Below are 23,536 nucleotides of genomic sequence, written 5' to 3'. Positions count from 1 at the left end.
AACTTCTGTATTTATAAAACTGTTTGCCAATTTTGCCCTTATTATTTGTGAAAGGGTGAGGGTTTTTTAACCTTCAGTCTGCAGCTTACCCATTACTTTTTATTTGAACGGGGAGGGGGGGGACGGAAAAGGAATGTTCAAGATACCGGGTACTTTAATCTAATACACTTGAGGTACCTTTTTAATTCCTAGTTATAAAAATAGCGAGAGAAGATACTGGTCTTACCTAGGTAGGACCTGTGGTTGTTCATGAGACTTATAGACAGAATGTTACTGGCTGTTGCAAGCCAAAAATGTGATACCGTTAACCAAAATGAACGGATCTATTTGTGTCATCCTCAGAAGAACAAGTTTTGCAGGTATGTAATGTATTTGTTTTTTGTGCAAACAAACAGCTGAGATGATGGGAAATTGAAAATGGAATAATCAGTGCTCTATCTAGAACTTACCAAGTTTTTGAAAGACAGCTGTAGATTGGCAAATGACTTTTTCTGGTAATTTCTTCAGCAGATGTTCCCTTTGCTTTGATCAGATGTTTGCTGGAAGAAAAAAACACAACTGGATATAAGAAATGGATGTAAGAACTTACAAATACTTAAGGGGTGGGTGCCAGGAGGCTGGGGCCAGTCTTTTTTCAGTAGTACCTACTGACAGGACGAGAGGTAACAGGCACAAACTTGGTCATAGGAAGTTCCACCTAAACATGAGGAGGAACTTCTTTACTTTGAGGGTGGTAGAGCACAGGAACAAGCTGCCCAGAGAGGTTGTGGAGTCTCCTTCTCTGCAGATATTCAGAACTCGCCTGGATGCATTCCTATGCAACCTGCTCTAGGTGAACCTGCTCTGGTGGGGGGGTTTGGACTAGATGATCTCCAGAGGTCCCTTCCAACACCTATCATTTTGTGATTCTGTGAACTGGATGTAAGAAATACTGAAATCATAGCGCCTATTTATGTCAGTAGTAGCAATGTAGTTGAAATCAAGTTAAGACTACACCTTTTCTACAAGCCTTGATTTCCCATAGTAACTTGTTGCTGTTTGGACTTTAAAATTCTGGTGTTTGTTAGCTAGACCTACTAAATTTTAAGAACATACTAATCTGCATTGTGAATACAAAGTTAGCAGAATTGTAAACCCTGCTTGTATCCCTCCTGCAACTAGAAACTTTCTTTTGGAATTGTTACTTGTTGAAGCACCTGTAAACTAAATAGAAACATAAGACTACACTGGAATGACAGGTGGTAATTACACAGACTAAACATTGGGCTTTCTCACTCAGTTTGAGAGTTACAAAGGAAACATTTGTAATCTGGTTTTAAAGAATAGACAATGTTGTGGATGGGAAGGGAAGCTATCAGAAAGCTCTGCTCCACAATTTGAGATGACTTGTGTAAACAAACTGAATAGAAATCTGTTGCTTTAGCTGATGTCTTCTGGTAGTTTCGTTTAACAGGAAAATAAGCCCATGTGTATTCAAAGATAATTGTGTTCAACTCAAACACCGTGCTCCTTAGTGTTCCCTTTAAATTGTGTCCTAATTAAAGCCTGTGTCGTTAGGCTGTACTCAGAAGTTACACACCACCACAAAGCAGATTTCATTCTATCTCCGTTACAAATTTTTGATGTTTCCACTTAAAACCAGCATAGTGTTAGACAGAAAAAGTGATTTCTGTAAAATCTGATTCAGAATGTAGTAGCACTCATGCATTTGTGGACAAGGCTGATGCCTTTTTGAAGAATTTGAATGGGCACAGAAAGGAAACACCTACAAGTGGTGAACAACTAGCTGATCATGAGACAGCATTTAGAGAAAATTTGCATCCAGTGTAGTTACTGTAGGTCTTGGACAGAGTGCTCATATTTACCTGTGTCTTCACATATACATAGGAAAATAATTCATCAGCTTCTGTAATAGTCTGAGGCGGCTAGTATTGTCAGAGCCCATTAATGAAATAATAAATTACTTTTTGTTATTAGTTGTATTTTAATGTCAGCATAGGGGAAGGTAAAGGTCTTACTGGAAGAAATGTTAATGGATGCAAAGTAATTAAAGTATAGGTGATATCTTTATGAGAAAAACCTGTTTGCATTAAAAAAAAATTGTGTTAGGAGTGAAATATTCTTGTTTTAGAATACGTTAACATTTTGTGGTATGTAAGCACAGTGCACTTTCCATGGTGTGTTTTTGGTTTTTTTTGAAACCCAGAGCTTGAATTGAAATTGATCTATTACTAAGTCTATCAGTTATGGATAAAATATCCCTGAAAACAAGAACATTGAAGAATTCATATGAATCTTGCATGACTGAGATAAGGATCATTTTTAGTCTTAATAATTCCTTTGTCAAATCAAAATTATTTGAGTTCATATGAATCAATTATTGAGTTCATAGTTGAGCGTCTTTAATCAGGCGCCAAAACTGTTTTGTTTCCCTAGTTTAAATTCATTATGATCTTACATAGTACTACTAAACTAGTCACAAGGTTTATTGTGACCATTTCAGACATCTTTTATGGTCTGTATGCTCTTTCCAGATAGCTGCTGGTGATCTGACGGACACATTAAACTTTTCTATTAATTATAAATTCTATATCTGCAGTTCTTAGTAAAGGTATAAGTAAGTAGACAAACATCAGCCAACAAGTAGAGTTTTAAGACATCATAGTAGTGAGGTTTTTTTGTTTGACCAGTAGCTCTTCAATGTGCTTTTTTTAAGTAACCTCTGCTAATTGCTTAAGTAGCAGATCATGGAAGTTTGTAACTTCCATATCTTTTCAGCTAAGGCTAAATGTAGAGGGCGGAAACACTGTTCAGTAGGACTCAAAGTGACACTGAATTTCATAGATCAAAAACATCACACACCAATGCCTAAGTCAGTATAGTAAACCTGGGGAATTTTACTCAAAATCCAGACATTTTGTAAAATCAGCTACTCCTGGTTCTTAAAAATAGTTCAATGAATAGTAGGCCACTTCATGGAGCAGCAGGCCAAGAGCCCCAACTGAGAAAAGACGCAAACTGTTAGGGAAAATACTGCTTCTCTTAGCTGGGCTGTTGCTGAAAAATCCAGTTCTTAAAAACTGTCTGTCTTTCTGTTAAAGCATGCAGGTGAAATACAGAGTTTTGAATAATGTTTCCTTTCAGCTAGTAGCAACTGTAGTTTGGTTAATAGTGGCCTAATTCTGAAATTTAATCTCCAAAAATAATGATAGCCTTTTTCCCTGGAGAATTCAATCTGGAAGGCTTGCCTCCATACTGAAACACACACACACAATGTGTGTACTCTGAATCAAAATGCTGAGGGGCGAATGGGAGGAAGAGAACTGCAGGGCTTTCATACGATGCTACAGCTACCTGGTAGGAGTGTTTGTTCTTGCATTGATTGGAATTGGAAGCTGAGATTTATGATCATGTATATGCTTACTTACACATACACACACGGTTATTTCTTTTTTTTCTTAGCACCTTATTTCAAAATGTGTTGTCATAGAAGCTGGATTATTTTCTTCATACCTAGATTTCCCTGATTGAGCAGGGTATGGTACAGGTGACTGCAGGGGAGGGGGGAGAACAACTTGGAAGCTATGAACTAAAACATGGTTGAGAACAATGTGAAAACACCAGCTCTCATTATTGACTGGCTGTTGAAGCTGTATGCATTCGTTGTTCTGGGGGGTGTAATGGAACAGTAAGAGAGCAATTGGGAGAGCTGTTTTGGCAGCAGTGAGGAAACAACGTATTCCACATCTGTTGTGCTTGCTGAGAATTAGTTTCTTAGCTGGGGAGAAATGGAAGGAGTTCTTTGTCACAGGAGTGCTCACCATCACCTGATAAGGGTGTAAAGTGGTCGTTAGCTTGCCTTAAATTTTAATTCTAGACCAAAGGAATGGCCAGAGTACATTTACTTCTACATTCAGGCTGAAACAGTTGTGATGTTTTTCAGTTCAGCCAAAAGTAAAAGAATACTGGACTAGTCTACTTCGGAGTTGCTGGTAGTTTTTCCACTGCCAAAATCTGGAATGCTGTGGACTAAAAACGATGGAAATAAGGAGAAACAATGCAGGGAAACAACTCAGGATGATGTATAAATCCTGTAAATGAACTTTGTGTTGTCTTGGAATTTCATTCTACTAACAGTATGAAGATGTTTCTCTGAGGTAATAAGTGCATTAAGTTGACTTGATTAGAGGGCAAAACGTTTTTCTAACACTTCTCAGCTACTGCTGGCAGTGATTGGCGGAAGAGGAGAGAGTCAATTGCTGTTACAGAAGGCTTCTATGTATTGTGCTAGTCTGATTTCCTGGGAGACTTGACTGTTGCAGTCATGCTGCCAGTCTATCGATGATTCTTTCATTTGACAGGGAAGCAATCTTAAAAGTTTGATAAAACCAGTTTTGTGAATAAGTGGATAGAAGAGAGGCCCAAAGGAATGCTTCAGTAGCTCTTCTCCCCTTGGTCTGCTATCCAGTCAGACTGTGTAGCATGGAACCAGCCATAACCTCCAGTGTTCTTTGCCACAACAATAGTTGGGCAGTGTAGAAGACATCAAGGGATATTGGGATGGGGAGGGGAGAGTTGGAGGGGGCACACTGGTTGGGAGTTATTGTTGGATGGAGAATTGGGCTAACTGGGATGGAGTTAGAACGTTTAGCCATTTCTTTACAGGAATCGAATAGCATCACCATTCACTGAGCATCCTTTTACCACTGTGCTGTCTCATCTTGAATAAATGGCACTATTGAGGGTGTAAAATATTTGCATGTGGTGATGGGATTGAAACAGTATTTTTCTGAAAGTCTGAAGAGCCGGTGTTTTGAGCTGCTCTCTCCAACATCAATAGCATTATTTTCTTGCCTGATTCACTATTAAATTCTTGTTTGTTTTTCACAAAAGCACCTTTCTGTTTAATTTTCTTCATCTGTGAAATTGACCTCACAGCAGGTTCTAAATTCTCAGTGGTTTGGTAATTTAGAAATATATTATGAATTCAAATTAAGAAAACCTTTTTGCACAGTTACCAAATAAAGTACACTGCTCCATCAAGAAAATGAAGAAAAATCTGCTGTCACAACTTTTTCAAATTGAAGAAGAGCTTCAGTATTTGAAATGGGAATATTTGGAACACTTTGTTGTTTAAGTGTCAAAAAGGAATTTTAGTGACCTGGCTTTCCATACTTTTACACTACCAAGTTTTTTAAAAAAACCCTTTTTTAAGCCAATGAGAATGGTATTTTTGAGGGGCGTAGGCAGGAGAGGAATGTACTGTGACTTTTGGGGCAGAAAATTTAGTGGATGAGAGAGACAAGTATGTTATACATTTTTATTAGTGGACAAAATAAGGACTCTGAAGAGAGAAATTACTGTTAACAGCATTATCTGGCCCCAGCCTTATCTCCCTGAATCAGACTGGTTTCTCACTGCAGAAGAGAGCAGTTCTTTTTCCATAGCTGGGTTGGTTTGCCATAGTGTATACATCATTTGTAAGTGGGGGTGAGGGAGGAAGCTGAGAAGTAGGAAGAATGCCACATGCTTTTTAAAATAATTGTAGAAGTTACAGTAGATGTGCACCAGAGGGCTGGAATATTAATCAGTATTTTGTGATTTAGCACAAGTCCTGAAGTGTTTCAAGCTATTCTGTGAGTCTTTGATTTAAGTGTAGTCCAGTGTTAACTAATAGAAATGACAGTAAAATTAAGCCTTTGATCTTCCTGCAAGTTAAACATTTCCCTCTGTGTTTAGGTTTGGTTTTTTTCTTCCTCCCCATGCATCGAAACCAGACTTCTGTATGCTGCTCCATCTTTGAGCCCCTGTAAACCAGATGTGGAGATTCAGTTTTGCAGTCAGAACATGCAACAGTTTTAAAGCTCTGCCGCATGCAGAGTTTGGGGTTAGGAAATGTGTAGTGGCTGCTTTGTTAGTTATTACATTGCAAGAGGGGGGGAGTTAAGTTTTGAAAGACACAGAATTGGAAGTTGGAGATAAGCATTTGAGCTTTGAATTCCACCATTCAAAAGATTTTTGTTTTGAAATCATTTCTGAAAATAGCACATTAACGACATGTCAAAAATAGCAATAAAACAATGTGAAGAAGGCTGGAGAAGCAGGATTTACGTCTGACTGTGGTCAGATGTCAAGTAGATACTTACTTTGCTCTAATTCCTGAAATGTTAGGTTCTCCTTACCCCTTTCCATTCCTAGTTATGTATTTATTTTCATCCTTTGTTTCTCTTCAGTCAATAGTATTCAATAAGGTTCATTTTACTCCAGCCCAAATACTTCATTCATCAGGAGGTAGAGGGACAACATTGTTTGTTTGTTCCACAGTTGTGCCTGTAAACAAGTTCTTGGATTTTATGTGGAGCACTGAGCTCCTTGTAACTTGTTTAAAAACAAGCCTTAGACCTGTCCTTATCTCAATAAATGTGAGCCCTTTGATCCTGAAGACAGTAGAAGGCAGAAGGCTGAGCAGATGGTGTAACTCCCCCAAGTGTTACACTTGGCAATGTTTCAAGCACACGAAGTTTTAATGTAGTTTATTTCTAGGTTGCTAGTAACTACCAGAGTAGGAGGAATGATTCTGCAAGGGCAGTAGATAGAAAATCAGTTGTTTCCTGCATCATATCCCAATTCACTATTTCTAATCTGACCCATCGCTTGCTTTATTCTTTTCTGCACTATCACTCTGCTTTCTCCTCAAACCACGGTCACTAAGAAAACACTGAGAATGTTGCATTCATATAGAATCTCCTCTTCCGTTTGCTCCCTCCACCTTGTCTTTGCTGTCCTGCACATCAAGACTCAACAGTGAAGCTGAAGCTGAATCTGGTGCTATTCATTGCCTAAGAGTTCAGAGTATCAAGGTGAAACCTGGTTAAATTCTCGTTGTATTCTAGAAACAGCATAAAATCTTCCATTATAAGTTACGTGTTTTCTGATGGAGATAATTGACATCCATCAGCCGTAGTGAACCATGGTCAAAAGGTGGTGGCTCATTTATAAGGTCAGTATATTTGATAGATAAATTGAGCAAGCTGTGCCATCATTGTACCAACTTTATTCTGGAGTATTTGGCCTCCCGGATGCTGATAATCATTTGGCATCCAGAAAAAATCAGGGGTTTAGTTAAACTGGTATTTGATGGGTAGCTTCCAGCCATATCTTTTTAGTCTTTCACTCATCTATGATTCCATAATAACTAGTGTAAGCGACAGATACTGCATGGGTGCCAGTAAGACATGTTTTCCTCTTTGCCCGTGTTCTGCCTTCTGCCCAAGGAAAACTTTTTTTGTTGTTGGTGTGATTTTTGTAGCTGCTGTTGTTTTTTAAACCAGTGGTACATTAAACAACCTTTAGTTATAAATGATTTAGATCTATAAGCTGTACCACTGTAATTAGTATTGGGTACACTGACTATTTAGGAAAACAATTTAGCATGCCATCTTGAAAGCCAGGCATTTCTTATGTTTGCTGTCACAGGTCATGTAGTGAATTGACTGCCATTTCCAGAAAAGAAACCCATCATTTGGCATAGGATGATATTGGATGCAACCTCTGTAGAAAGAATTAAATTCTGTGTGTATCTATTAATTTGCTCTCTTGGCTATACACAATTACTGTGCTTAGTTATGGCATTATCTGAAGATGTAGGAGTGCAAAGTCCCTATTTATAATATTCTTATCTGTGGAGCAAATTGGGTGTTCTTGCTCAGCAGTGTTATCTCAAAGCCTTTTTATCCTAAGGCTGAAAGATTGTGGAATAAAGCACAAACAGTGATGCAGCTACAAACCCAAAGCAGAAAATACAGTTGCTACATGCTGGTTTGGTTCTGGGGAACCCGTATAAACTTCAGACAACACCTTCCTCTCAAGAACTAATAATTCCTGACTTTCTGGATTTCCTCTTGTGCAATAGTGCTGTCGTATACCACAGACAGCAGCACGAAATTTAACGTGACTAGGCTGTCCTCCAGAAAGTAATCTTTAAACCGTTACTATTTTGGTTTCCTGGCTAGCTTCTCACCTGTAATTTATATGGATTGTCAATGCATTCTCTTGCTGCAATGCCTGTAAGTGAAAGTCATCCTAATGCCATTGAAAATGTAATGGGCTGTTTATTCTGCAGCCATCTTGTACCCATGTTTCTCAGCATTTCTAGAAAGAAGCACCTTGAAACTTCTTTTTACCTCCTGGTTGATTAGTGTCTTCTGCCTTAGGTGGCGAGAAGAATCTAGGCCAGTTTTGTGGAACACAAAGATCTTCCTTTATTCCCAACCCACACTCCAGTAGAGCTGTTACACTCAGTGCTAATGCTTGAGTCCTAGAGGGGTGCTGCTTTATTATCGGGCTAATCAGTGTTACTAAGATTGAATTCCAAAGGATCATGCAACTGCTTTCAAGCCAGGTAGTTGAAAATTGTTGGTTTGATGTATATGTAAAACGTAAAATTATTATTAGCATAATTTTTTTCAAATCTCACTGTTCAAGATAGAGAAGTTTCCTGTCACTGTGCTGACTGGAGGTATCTCATTTATTCGATTTGTGTGTTCTGCACTCTATGTATGCTTGTACAACTTGGCAAATATCCTAGACCCAAATCCTTGAAGCCATGCTGGATAACAGCCACTGTAGTCAGTGGAAAATTAATGTTCTCTTCATGCAACATGATCAGAAAAATTGTACGCACTCAATAGCAGCTGTAGGTTTTTAACTTCATGCTTCTGTTAAACAGTAAACAATAATTCTTAGGCTTCTGAGGGTAATTCTGTATGTGGGCAGTAGAATAATCTTGATCACTTGAACTTCAGTTTTGGAGTTACTTGTAAGTATTCATTGTCTTGTGTCTGAATAGCTAACATCCAGTTAGGTAATAACTAAAAGAGCAAGAGAGTTTATGGAAGCTACTCTTAAGAATCCAAAAAGTAATAAAGACTGAGATGTATTGTATATCTAGGTTTTAGCTATCTTCAGTTATAAAATGCTGAGCACAAATTCCACATTTGCATCTTTCAATGTAATTGATAAAGGCTTAGCAGTTAAATATGTATTTGTTAATTTAAGAAATCATAATTGTATTACATGATTTAATATTTAGAGCAAATTTCTGCATGTGCCCAAGTTTCAGTAGGAGAAAGTTGCTGGAAAATACTGAATTTCGTGAGAGCTCCAATAAAAACAAACCTATCAGTGAAAAACGTAAACACACAGATGAATTGTTGTAAAGGACAGCAGGCAGGCTCTCCGTGGGAGAGAGGGATACTCCATGGGAGGGAGGGATACTGTACAATTCTGACAACTCTGAGAGGTCCAAACTTGCATTAAAACAATTTCTGCAGCAGCCATGTTCTACACAGCCCGCAAAATGTTTAATGGCAGAAAAGCTTTCTCTTATGCTGCTGCATACAGACTTACTTGTTAAAGCATGTTGCCCACTTTTTCATGGCACATGTGTTAACAATACTTTTTCTTCCAGTACTTGAGTACCTAGCATGCTTTTATGCTGTGTCACACAGTTTACTATGTTGCACAACGAACTTTCTCCTCCAAAGTTCAGTTGATCTGGAAACATAATGAAATATGCCATACACAGTTGCAGATTTCAACCTGCATATGAATGACTGTGGGGAGGGGTTTTTTGCTGGTTTTGCTTGGCCCTGTTGTCTTGACTCTTCTTGATAATGTAGCTGCAAGCAAGTCACTTTCCCTGAACAGTGGCAAAAGCATGGTTTTGTAGTTTGTTCTTTTTAGCTGTGAAAAGGGGGGACAGTTGTGCCGTCTCTGCGCCATCAGCAGTTACTTGCCCTCTCTCAGCGGAGGCTTCTCTTGCTATTTTGCTGCAATATCAAGGACATGCTAGAGCTGGCTGGGAGTCACTGAGAGGGTCATTTGCACTGCTAAGCCCCTTCAGTTTGTGGTACCTGGCTAGCTTGATTTTTTTCACTCATAGGTGGGTTTGCAGGCTGCCAGTAGAGAAATTACCTTTTGCTTTACAACATGAGCCCTTTAAAAAAAAAAAATTAAAAAATTTGAATGCATCGTGACTTTTACGGTCACTCTGTAAGACAGTATCTTAAGTTTGGTTGCAAGTCTTTATGTTTTATTATAAGTCATGGTTAAATCATAAATCATTTACCATAAGTGTATCTTGGATTTAGTGATGTTCATTATCGTGCTTCCCCTCCTACATGGGGGAAATGTTGCCCTTTTGCATGACAGTTGCACTGCACAGTGAAAGCAAAGTGGCATACCCAGGTCTAATACTTGAGCTCTCTACCTCATAGCAGGCTGGAAACATATATTCAGAGAGCATTTATGTTGTTCTTCATAAACGCTTACGCCCCACAACTGATCGTGTCCAGCAGACCAGGAGTCTTAAAACATGTCCTGGCTGGCTGGTTTTGCTGTGCTAGCCAGTCGATCCAGCTCTTGCCTGAACTTCAGCTGCAGGTTCAGACCTGCTGGTTCTGTTTCCCTTGATGGAAGTCGCAGTCATCAGATGCTAGGCATAGTTTATTTTTATTTTTTCTTTCAAACTTTGTGTTTACAAGAGATCTGGAAACATGAGCTTATGGACAGACCAGTCTTAACGGTTTTCTTGAACAAGTAGGGAAGAGATGGACAAGTATTGTAAAAGTTCTTAAATTGCCCTACAAGCCATGTATATTCAATTTGTATTCAATTCAATTTGCCACAATGGTAAGCCCTTTTCTGCAGCAAGAGTACAGTCTCCATTGCTACTTCAGGTGTTGTTTTCTCAGGGAATTTGAAGCAGCTTACCAGTGAAATGAGACAGATAGAATTATTTTGCAATTTGGAAACCAAATTTGATAAAAACCACATACTTCCCTGCTTTCCTGAGGTATTGTAAGGAGAAACAACATTTTAAAACAATTTAAGTTCTCATTTTAGCCTGTACAAATGGACGTAGAGCCTGAGTTTTTCTCTGGAACCTTTGATACAAATTTAAAACAGTATCAAGTTTGTGAGAGTGGATTTTTTATGAATAAGAGAGAAATTTGGAGTGTCTGTCATACAAAAAACACCAGGGTAATGTACCTGGTGAAAATGTACCTAAGTGACTTGCATACTGACATGCAAGAAGCACATGGCAAAACAGGGAATTTATGTGATTTACTACTTTGTATAATTCCATTTTTTTTCAACACTGGCGAAACCCAAATAACTAGTTTAGGAAATACAGTAAAGGTACTGATGAAGAAGAGTAACTGTGTTTAGGTATTTTATTACTACCTACTGAGTAGTCAGAAATCTGTCATTAAAATCTTTGTCAGGGATACCTGAAATGCTGTACTTTCCAAACAATGATTCATCCCTGTGTTCCCCACCATTCCAAAATTACACATTTGCTAAAAAATGGTTGAAAATTGGAAGAACGAAATAATTTTTTACATTATTTGCATTCCTCTGTAACATGTCTACTGAATTACTCGTGATTTCATTTGTAAATATCATAGTAATAAATTACTTTAACAACATTTAACTTACTATGTTCTCCTGATGACCTAATCTTCCAAGGTCACTTCATCCACAACTGCATACAGACCTACAAAACAGAAAACAGTACAGGTACTCTTAGAGCTTCTGTATAAACCAGGATAATAATTTTACAGACCTTTTTAATGAAATATAGGTGGCTTGAATGGATGAAAGATGCTTTAAAAAGCTAAGACATTTTAGATAGAAATGATTGCTAACATCTGATACATGTTTTCTTTTATCAGTACATCACAGAAGGATGTGCATTAGTGGGGTTATAGCAAGCTGTAGGCTTTTGAGAGGGAAATAGTTCATAATGGGAAAGAAAACTTCAGGAAAAACACTGTAAATATCTTTCCTTGTTCTTTTTAATGTTGTTTACTTGTTCTGTGTTCTGCTTTCTCTCTAGACTTTTTCTTCTCTGGTTGCTCATAATTTCTGCCCTAACAACCTGGTTTTACGCCCTTTTTATTATAAAATTAGCTATTTGAGCAATTCAGAATTGAGTAAATAATGTCAAAAATGGGTGGGTGTGCCAAATTTGCTGCCTGAAATTGGTTGTTTGATAGGAGACTCTTACATTGTGAATTTCTCTTGTAATTGCTCTGTGCTCTCTATTGGTATTGCTTCCCTTATGCAAAACTTTCTCATCATATTATTTTAATACTAAAGCTTGAGGGTAAGCACTGATTTTTAAATGATAGAACTTGTATCTATGTGCATTGTTAGGAAATTAAGATTCTGCTCCTTTCTTGTTGGCTGTAGAAGGGGTGTGGTTGTTTACTTGCTTCATGCATGGTAGAGTTTTCACTGGAGATATTCCCACAGGACATATGAAGGGCAGTTTCAAGAAGTAACTCAGAACATCTACTGCTCCTGTGTAGTTCTTCTTTTCCAACTTTACCTTTCTCACGCTCCCATCTCCATCACTGAACACTGTATTTGAAGTATCTATTTCTCACTCACAAAAGGAGAGAAAAACAAAATTACCATGCAGCATATCAACAGTTTGTCTTACGCAGATAATTATTCTCATTAGTCAACGTAAACTACAGTTTCAGTTCTCAAGTGACACTGAACACTTTCAACTACCATTAAAGCAAATCAAGCTTGTGAATGCTTATCTTTGAGCTGTAACTAAATCCTCTTCTTTAGAATCCATGTCTCTAAAATGGATGTTTCAACCTACTTAATGAAATTGTGAGAATGAGTTGACAAGTGTAAAATAAAACTATCTAGCTGATAAAATTTATTAGAGTGTACACACATTGGATGACCGCCTGGCATTTCTTGGCTTATTTTGAGAACCGTTCTTTAAAAACCTCTTTAAGAAATAGCCACATGCTCTTCAGGTAAGACTGTTCTGGAATTGTAAGGTGGTTGTCCTTCACAGCGGTTTCTTCAGGTTGGATAGGAGTCATTTATGAACTGAGAAAATAAAAGACAGAAATAAATAAATAAATAGTTTGAAGAGCTTGTTCAAAATGTCCAAGACCTGTTTTGCACGGATAGACCTGCACTGATAGATCACTTAAATGAACAAGGTCAACAGTCTGGGCTCACCTGTAGCAGAAAGCTGAGGTCCTCTCTCTGTATTACTTTTATTTATTTCACTTGAAATATAGCTAATACCCAATCTCAGGTCAATAAAACACTTTTGATTCAAACACTTCTCATTCATTTTCTTTGTCGCTCACAGGTTAACACTGAGTGGCTCTACACTGCAGTTGCAAAAGCTACCTACATTAGCCTGCTTTAAGCTCTCTACTGCTTGGATTAGACTGCTACTAGTACTTAGCCTTGCTGCAATAAAACTAGGTCTCATGCTTCTACTTTATGTAGATCTGTCTTTGACAAAAGAAAAAGATCTGAAACAGTTGTCTCTTAGCTAGCTATAGATAAATCCCCTACCTAGTGCCCCGCAGTCACATTTCAGTAGTCACTTTTCATTCTCAGGTTCACTTTTCATCTTCAAAATAGATACATGTCGTCTTGGCTTTACAGAATTTTCATACTTTCAGATGTCCGTTTGTCTCTGTTAAGTAACGAACATCAAAGTCCACATTTTTGTGGTTCGACAAGCACAGCATTAGCTTTAGAAAGATGTGGAATCTGAAGTTGGAACTGAGATTGTTGTAATGACCTGCAGGCAAGGATTGCATGAAATGAGGAATGTGTGTCTGACATATGCAATTTTTACAGTTCAGTTGTTAGGTACAGTAAATATTTGAGCCTGAAGACTTTACACAACTGTTCTTAAATGCATTGCTAAAGGCATGTTTTTTCTAACAGACCATCAAAATTTTTCGTTCATATATTCCTTTAAAATTGATCCCTGATATCCTTTAATTTGGATTTCCTTCAGATCATTTGTGAATAGGTGAAACTTTAAGAAGCTATCTCTAAGCCTGCAGACATCTTTTTTATTTTCTTATTTTCAAAACTGTTCTACTTTATCCCTTGTAAGTGTGTCTGTATAGAGTATCAACTTGAATATTTGAGCACAATTGCTCAGAATTGTTCTGAAGTGGCTGACTGCTTGTCATCAGAAGTTCTCCAAAACTTCATTCTGTCAGCCAAGATTTGAAACATAAGTGTAATTTACACTTCAGTGTAATTTAAGCATCTCTTGGAAGTGTGTAGCTTTGAGTTTACTATAATGGCTAAATTTTCAACCAGATAAAAATGCTGTATCAGATAATAAAACACAAGGGGACCAAATTTAACCTCAAATGGCATCCTTCATTCAAGCTGCTGCTTGTATCTGCCATCCTGAAATGCTTTAAATTAAATCATTGTCCCGTAGAGATTCTCTAAGTAAATCAAAGTCTTTTAAAGTAGTAATTTATTTTATAAATTAATATTCATCACTGTGAACCTTTTATGATTGAATGGAGGTAAATATAAACTAAGTAAATCTAGTAATACTCTGGGTAATTAAGCTTATAAGTCCCTGTTTTCTATTCTTTAACTTTCCCAAACATTGACCAACTTTTTGTCAACACAATCTTCAAGAATAAAGCTGAGGACAAGTTTGTAATAATCTTAAAAAATGACCTTTTCTTTGAGATGATGTAATTCATGTTCTTTCTCAAAGTATTATGGAATGGGGAAATCCTTTCTGTCAGGGGCGTGCATTTTGATATACTAATGAAAATCAACCTACATTTAATGAAATTATAAGCTTTTGGAAAAATCTTACTTTTAATATGCTCATCAGAGATTTCTTAAAACCTTTCTAACTTGCATGAAGAGCTTCTCTGCCAAAGGGTTTTCCAGCCTGAGCTAAAGAAGACTTCTCCTGCAATTACAACTGTATACAGTGGTTCTCTAGGCTGACCATGGGCCAAGCATCTGATGTGAGAGCAGAGAACTTCTTCCATGGGTGGGTTGCCCATGGCTCCCATGAGTCTAAGTAATGAGGAGGTGGAAGTCAATGGGTTTGAATGCAAAACTTGGACAAGTTCCCATGGAACTTGGCACCAGAGGCTGCAGAGATTACGAAGGGATCCAGGACTAGACATTGCAGTAAAGAATGGCATAGGAGATCAGCTGGCTATGACAAGAAAGGGAATGACTGGCCAGAAAAGCATAATGTCATGTAGAACTGAAATGGGAGGAACAGGAATTCCTTTGGACTAAGAGAATGGAAGCAAAAACTAGTATGAGGTGATAGAGAGATCTGATGGAGGTATTATATAGGCAGAGAACAGGGACAGGCTGAGTATAAGACTGGGGAGAAATAGCTGGAACTGGAACCAGACGACAGCCAAAACTATAAGACAAAGTGATAAGTGCAGACCAGGATTGGAGAGGGAGGAATTCAGATACGGAGCCAGAAAGGAAGGAAAAAAACACTTAGGCAAAAACCAGTTGAGTTTGTATTGCATGTGAATACAGGCATGACAGGACTCTGAGAGGCATTGAAAAGCCTTGCTGGACAAAGAGGTTTGTTCTAGGAACAGTGTTCAAGGAATGGAGATGGGAGACCAGGAGTCAAGACTGGGGTGAACGAGATTTGAGATCCAGGTTTAGGCTGGAAGGAGCTGGACAAAGAAATTGCATTTTCAAGGAATGGAAAGAATAGTTTGTGACCACTTCACAAGGATCTTCACATTTCTGATAGTCACCCTTCAGGTGGGAAATATCCTGGTAAAATGCTTTGTTCCTATTTACTACTGCTGCACTCAGGAATTTATGATTTCAAGATCTGCAGTGTATTCCTGTCTGTACCATGGCATAACAGTTGATGGTAGACAAAGTCACTTAATCAAGCTTTCCCCAGATGGTCACTAATTTAGTTTGTGGGTTTCAAACTTCTGAGTTCATTGCTTCCGCTTGCTTCATTTGCAGACAGGATGAGGAGTCTCTAATATTTTAACTTAATTTAGAAAACTTGCTTTGAAGCATTAAGTTCCTGGTAATTTTAAGTACTAAGAAAAATGGGATACTCAAAATTAGAGGTTGCATTTCAATTTGATCTATCAGCTCAAAAATGTTTTCTGAAGAATAAATTGTGTTTTGTAATGGTGAAGTATGCTGTTAGAAAACCTATGAGAATATTAGTAAATCTGCATACAGAGTAATGCATACAGTAAGTAATGCATGGAGCAATGCATAGAACAATAAGGAATAAACAAAGCAGTCACTAGGTAGGTGCTTTTTGCTTCAGTGCTATTTATTTTGCTCTAAATGTGTTAAGACCTAATGGAAAACTGGTAGATGCTAACATACTGGAAAGTTGAAGCTTTCTTCCAAAAATCTGTTTTCTAGTAAACAGGCAAAATGTGTAATGGAAGGTTAGCTAAGTCAGTCCTTTCCTAAGCTTGTCATAACTGTCCTTGATTTTTCAACCTTTTGTGTGTGTGTGTGAAGCATATAGATGTGTTCAGTCTCTGTTCGGTATCTTAAATGAAAGTTATTTCAGGGTTTTGCTCATCCTTAACACTGGTAAATAGGTTGAGCCTTTAATCATACTGGTGAAGAACGTGAGCTATGCCAGATTTTTAAAGGCTGCACAAAATTTAACCCTGCTTATCTGTTTTCCAGAGTGATAGTGAGGCTTGTCTGACTCCTTCAAATCTAATTGTCAGTGTTCCTTGCAGAAAAATACTCAGACTTGGTGAGGCATTAGATTTTAACAAGGTGGAGTCTATAAACAAATACTGTATTTCTGAACTCCAAAATCTAGATATCAGGGTATCACATGCCATTTGCCTTTGTCTGAGCCTTTGAAGATTTCTAGTGGTTTCTGTTCTGTTGGACACAGCGTGTGAGAAGCCTTTGCTCTGTGACACAGCTCTGACATCTGCATCTGAAACTGGAAGGCTGGAGCGGACCTAGAAAGTCAGAGATCTCAGTTTTAAATACAATGTACATACAGGCCATGGATGCTGATCTACACGCGTGGCCTCAACACCTTAAAAGCTTTTTAAGCCTTTTGAGTTTTGTTTTTCTGTATTGAGAGTATTGATTTCCACCTTACCTTTCTTTCTGTAGCTAACAAGGGTGCAGATTAAATATTTGTGTTTTCTGCAAACCTTTTATTCTTGCTTTGGAATCAGACTTTGTTTCTTTCGCTTTGCTATACTTTTTCTGCCACACAGTGTTTTGATGCATGCCATAGCCTTAGTGATCAGATGAGGGTTCAAAGCTTATCCATGAAGTTTCAAGTTGTTTTAGCTATAGCATCTCTACAGTGATTGCAGAAACTCTATATTAAGATCTATTTCAGCTGGAAGGGAACATATTCTCTGCAGTACACTGCCTGTTTGGCCTGCCCACATTTTTATTATTCATGATGATTGTAGTGTCTAATCAAAAATTATTTGGCTTTTTTGCCTAGTACTTACTTGATAGAGAATTACCGTTAATCTAGGTGTGGAATCCATATGTTGTTAGCATTGCTTTCACAAAATATCCATATTCTACACTGTCAAGTAATGGAAACTACGGTAATCAGTGGAATTCTAATGAGCAAAGTAAGTTCTTCTAATTATCTCATAAACCTACTTTTATGACTGGAAGTACAAAAACTTACTGCTTGAAAGTAGTGTTATCTTAGACCACTGAAGAAATTGAAGAGACTTTAATTCTGTACATCAGGTTGGCATATGTCCCAAGAGTAAGGTTCTCCATAGGTATCAAGCAATACAAATTATGCTCAGTGTAGCAAAAGAAAGCATCATACTTCTGCCTGTCCTTGACTGTTTGAAGTAAGTAGCTTGAATCTTGTCTCATTTACATAGGGGTAGTTTGAAGTATATCTTAAAATCAACATAATGAAATTGAAATTCTCCATGAGGATTTCTGCAGTTAGAAGTGTCAACAATATGGGTAAATTGTTACTTGGTTATATAGTATACAGCATTCTAATGGACCAACAATATCAGAAATAACGCCTAGATATCCCCATTCCCACTCCTCTGCTTTAATTAAGTCACACTCTCAACGTATACACTGAGGAAAAAAGTTGCAGGTACATGCTATTATGATTACTAGTACTGCTATATGCAGTATTACTAATCATATTACTATAATTGCTATTATGATAAAGTAATAAAGGCTGTACATATAACAAGTAGTGTTGATAATGAGTGCTTGATACTTGTATTCCAACAGTCCAGGACTAGTTAGCTAATGCCAGGACTGTATCAGCAGCCTTAAAAGTATATAAGCAAACCCTTTCAGAAGTGACTAGTGATTTTAAATAGAATCAAATGGTGAAAAGCAGCCTCTCTGAAAGTACCTCAAAACTGCTAAGTCACTGTACTTGAAAAGCAGCCCTCTTTTGAATTTGCTTACCACTCATGAAAACTGGACATTTCCAGTGATTTCTAGAATGGTTTGGGGAGTGTCATGGAAAATGAGGTGCTCTGGATAAGGTGAATAATATTTCTGCTTGTGGGGGAGGATTTTCATGGACATCTAACCTGTAGTTGCAGATCTCACATATGCTTTGGATTACCAAAATTGTGTTAAAATTGCATTCTGTAGCTTATACTGCATCAATTTATACTGCATCAATAATATAATGAGTTATAAAATCTTACGTAATTTTTTATTTACTCTAGTTTTATAGTAACAACCTTGAGCAAACTTTCTCAGAGATCTCCATTTCTGAGAGGGCACAAGGAACAAGATTTTATTCCCTGAGAGCGTGCATTATGCTAAAGTTGTTGGCAAGAGGAAGATGACTGTACTATATGGAAGACCAAATTTATGAGAACATTTTCCTTAGTGAGAAAAAGGAGCCTACTGTTGGTAATATTGATCAAGCTGATATTCACTAGGCAACAAGTCCCAGGCAAAATTTATATGGAAAATGCTGGATGTCAGAAATGTGATGTTACTATGGAAATGATTTATTATCAGCTAAAGGGAATTTTAATGGAGTCAAGCAACTGGCAATCTGATTTAAGGCACATTTCAGATTTTGGAGTCAAGTCTTGAGAGCATATACCTGCTAAGTGTGATCTGTGCGTATTTGCCTAGCATCATGCTTCGAGCTTATGAAGGGACACTGATTTGCTGCTTCACATTCTTTGTTGACAGACAAAGAACTTAGTCAGGATTCAGCTGATTCAAACACCATTTACAAGAATTAACTGCTGGAATGATTTTATAGTTAATTTCTTTTACTAATTTTGGGCCTTTTGAGTGTTTTGATTCTGCTTACAGTTCAACTCATCCTCTTCTGTACAGCAGTACGTCTTTCACAACAGAGGCCAGGTGTCCTAGCTTCAAGCTTGCTCAAAGCCCTCGTTGCCCAATGCTCACTCTCCAGCCATCCTACTTCTGAAAATAGTGATTCTGGTTAACTAGTGTTCTGTATATTGCCAAATTGTTAGTTTTACTAAACAATGAAATTTATCTTTGACATTAAAATCTATTCCCTGAAATAATAGTCAGTAGTATATCTCTGCAATCTGGACTAAAATAGATAGTGAGAAGGCCAAGAAGTATTCTGTTACTGGCTTTTTACATGCTGGCAAAGGACAGGCTGCCCAGGGAAGTGGTGCAGTCACCATCACTGAAGGTGTTCAAGGAACGTGTGGATGTGGCATTGCAGGACATGGTTTAATGGGCATGGTGGTGTTGGGTTGATTGTTGGACTTGATGATCTTACAGGTCTTTTCCAACCTTAATGACTCTGTGACTATGATTCTTGCACAGAATCAGCTCACTGAGACCTGTGGATGCTGCTGTAATATTAGATATGAAATAGTAAAGTATTTGTGGCCTTTGGGCATTACTGTAAGGATACAGTATCAGGATACAGCCGTTCATTTCCACAGCCACGTCCTGAAGTCACTTGTGCCAAAGTTTTGGCCAAATGTGAGCAAGTGACAGTTTTCCTAGGACCACGGGACTTTCAGTTGTAAGACTTTGGGTGATCTCTATCATAAAAGGAATGCTGCTTTGCCCTGTGTACCGTCACCAAGTGTTTACAGTTCTGCTGACTAGGCATCTGTAGTGTTTTCACTGTGTTTAGTATTTCATAAAACTCTGAACTGTATGTAACATTTAATTTTTAAATACAAATTATACCAAGGAATTTATGATCCTAATTCAGGGACACTTTTTTCTCTCCTTTTATGTGAAGATTTAATTATTCATTTTTTTAGCTATGCATTACCTTCTCATTAAGAATTTAAGATTTCTTGTGGTTCTGTTACTGCCCTTGGTAAGAAGGCCACACTGCCACTAAGAGTCACAAACTGTGTTTTTATATGTGTTGGACCTTGTCCAATAATCTTGATCATGCCCCAGGTATTTAACATTTGTACTACTGTATTGGGTTCTACTACCAAAAGGTCTTTTCATTGGTCTTCCTTTTTACTCCATCCTATTAACAGTATAGAAAAATGTTTAAAATTATGTTTAGACCTTGTAAATAGCATGATTGTTATCTTTTATAGACATTTGCACAGTGTTTTTATACTTGCTGGAACTTTCAAGTGTTTATATTTGGCACTTTTACAGGATGATGTAGATTTTTTTCCCCACTACTATTTGGAAGTGGCTATAATAATGAGATCTTGGTTATCCACGGGCTGATTATCCAACTTGTAGGTTAACTATTTCTTGTTATTTCCAGCCATTCCCCGGCTGCAGCAAAACCTGCAGCCATGCTCAAAAGCATCTGCATTTGATATGTTGTGAATTAAAATATATTTTCATGAAGTGACGCTTTGCCTGCTAATGCTTAGTCTCTTCTGTTCTCCAAAGACATGTGTTTCCAAGTTTTTAAAATGTAAATATTCCTGTAAATTGTACCCTAATCTTCCTACATTTTGGAATAACTGTTTTCATTTTATACAAGCTGGTATTATTCTCCATTATGTCTCATATTCTTAATAGGTGAGCACTAACTATATTCTAATCCACTGGTTTACAATGTTAAATACTTTATCTTGTATAATATTGTTTCATATGAAAAGTGCCTCGTAATCATTGAATACATGAACTACGAGTATTTTGACCTGTATTCCAACACAATGTGAAATCCTAAGTCCCCAGTTCAAAAAGTTTCTGAAAACTCAGGGTTAGATCCATAAATGTACTGATACAATATTGTTTTGTTATAAAAGTTAATACAAAATACTTATGATTGATTAGCTTGGTGGGGTTGATCAACAGGGCTGATTAGGTGGTATTTGGTTGGTTTTTATTCTTTCATCCGTATGAGCTGAGAGTACCTTCTTTGATATCAGTAAGTTTATCCTCCTGTACTCTGTGAGTGGTAGAGTATGCGTATCGATTATCTTTAATACAGTTTCTAAGAGTAATCCCATTCTATTAGTCACATGGAGAAACGTGTGTTGTTGTGTTAACTGGGATTTTCTTCCTTGTTTAGCGTTTATGTACTTACAATACAAAGCAAAAAAATCCCATGGCTATGCTTCCAAAGTCAGATGCTGAGAAAATGCTAGAGCTGATACCTCTGCCTCCAGAATACCCAGTTCTCCGGGTTCTCACCTATTAAAGGATGTTTAGTCATCTAACTCGCAGAAGGAATACTTTCTTTAGAAAATGTCAAGTGCAGTAAATAGTAGGGATGCTATTAGCAAAAGAGTCTCATGTTGAATTCTTCTGCATTACAGGAGTACAAACGCAAACTAGCCAGAGTGTCCCAGGTACGGAAAGAACTCAGGTCACGCATCCAGAACCTGCCTGATCTGTCTCGACTTCCCAATGTCACGGGCAGCCACGTACACCTACCATTTGCAGGAGACATCTACAGCGATGATTGATTACAAGAACATCCTTCCATAACCTCTATTTTTCTGTGAAATGAGGGGTAGGTCAGACTGATTGGTACTCTTGTAGTATTATTTTTGTATATTGTTGGAGAGTGTCAGTAAAAATACTCTAATAATTTATAAAAAATGGTTTAAAAAGTTGATTTGTTTACTATTTTATTGGCAAGTGAACATAAGGGTACGTTTATAAAAGTGGCATCTGTGTCTATTACATTGAAGAATGGATAATTAACTTATCTTTTGTAAAGATTTTAGTTGGGTGCCCTGTAAAAAACATGCTAAGATTTTTCTTATGTACCCTATATTTAATGTAGATCAACATATTATCAGCGTATACTTCTAACTTGAGACATTTCAGTTGCTAGGGAGAGAGTGAAACGTGGAAATCACAAGCTTATGTTTGCAGGAAGGTTGATGCAATTTAACGCAAAGTTAAAAGTGATCTTACTGCCCATTACATTTAAATTACCAAATCCCAAAACAAGTCAGGTGGGTTTTTTGAAGTACATGTGAGTAACCAATTTTGTCTTGGAAAACATAAATCATGTTACAGATGCATATGTTAGCCGATCTTTAAATGACTCAAAATATTGCAATATTTTAGTATCATTTAGAAGTCAGCATAAGAAATTATACAATCAACAAGTTTAATTATGTTTCAAAATTGTAACTTTCTTTTTACAGCTGCTTAGTTTCTAAATTGAGGGACCATTCATCTGTACTCTAATCCCTTTCTGGAACATCTGTCTCCATCTAAAAAGGTTAATACCAGAAATGCGAAGCCATTTTACAGCTTTAATTAAATTGAAAGGTCATTCTCTAAATTGTCCCTATTGTTAAATGTCCATTATTAAAATTTGACAATTCTATGTATGATCCATACATGCAGCAACACAATGATCCAGCCATGCTGTACATCCTCTTCCACTGAGAAACCCTGGAGGCCAGCATTGGCTTCCAGCCTCCCACCTCCACCTGCTCCAGCAAACATTTCTAGATCTTGATTGTCTTTTCTCACAGAACAGGAGCAGACAGTTCAAGCCTGTGTATAAGTTAAACTCTGGAAAATTATTGCCGAATGTCTGTTTTTAAAAAAGTCCTTTGCATGGCAAAAACGTGGTATTTGTCTGCAGGTAGCTGACTTTGTGAAAAGTCCTTGTTACCATACTATGTACCAGCTTTTAAGTTCACTTAAAAATTTAAAGATACAGACAGGCATCTAGCAGATTGCCAGAAAGTTTAGACTTTTCAGTCAATCAGAATTAGGCATGTAATTGTTGAGTGATTTAAAAAAATGCCTACCTGTACCTTTGGCATTTCGATGGCCTTAAAATTGGGCTGCAGGTGTTTGAGTTAGATATATCATTGGAGTATTTAATGATAGCATTTCATTCATTTGCACTTGTCAGGCATTGTTTTGCATCAGTTAAGTTCACAGTTTACAAGTTTAACACTCCTTCTCACATGAAAGCAAATTCTTTAAAAAAATCTATTCTTCCTTTTTAAAAAACACAACGATTCAAAATAGTGCTGGAGTGAAATTATTGAAGGTAGTGATCTGTCACTTGTTGTTGATGTCTGCAAGGCTAATAGCTAGAATACTTGTTGGATGTGAATGGAGAATAATCTTTCTCTCTAAACTAGTTACACTTGGACATAAGCACCTCAGTCCAACTATCTTTTCTCATGGAAGTTGCCATGAATTAGACCTCAGTTAAGTAGGTAAAAAACACCCCAAAATTAAAATACAAGCTGTTGACATAGCATTCCATAGCATA

At 37.4% G+C, this 23,536-nt stretch overlaps 1 protein-coding gene across 1 annotated transcript in view; it reads left to right on the top strand.

The window, feature by feature from the left end:
• RPRD1A (regulation of nuclear pre-mRNA domain containing 1A) overlaps positions 1-21,751 on the top strand; it is a 43,182-nt gene extending 21,431 nt beyond the window's left edge. The window contains exon 7 of the mRNA XM_059815431.1: positions 21,600-21,751. Within this exon, the coding sequence (XP_059671414.1) occupies positions 21,600-21,749 (150 nt within the window). The 3' untranslated portion in view covers positions 21,750-21,751. The remainder of the gene's footprint in view (positions 1-21,599) is intronic.
• The last annotated feature ends 1,785 nt before the right edge of the window (positions 21,752-23,536 follow it).

This window comes from Gavia stellata, chromosome 3, assembly GCF_030936135.1.
Source record: "Gavia stellata isolate bGavSte3 chromosome 3, bGavSte3.hap2, whole genome shotgun sequence".
Lineage (NCBI taxonomy): Eukaryota > Metazoa > Chordata > Aves > Gaviiformes > Gaviidae > Gavia > Gavia stellata.
The sequence above is the reverse complement of the archived record's forward strand: the minus strand, read 5'-3'. Positions and strand labels throughout refer to the sequence as shown.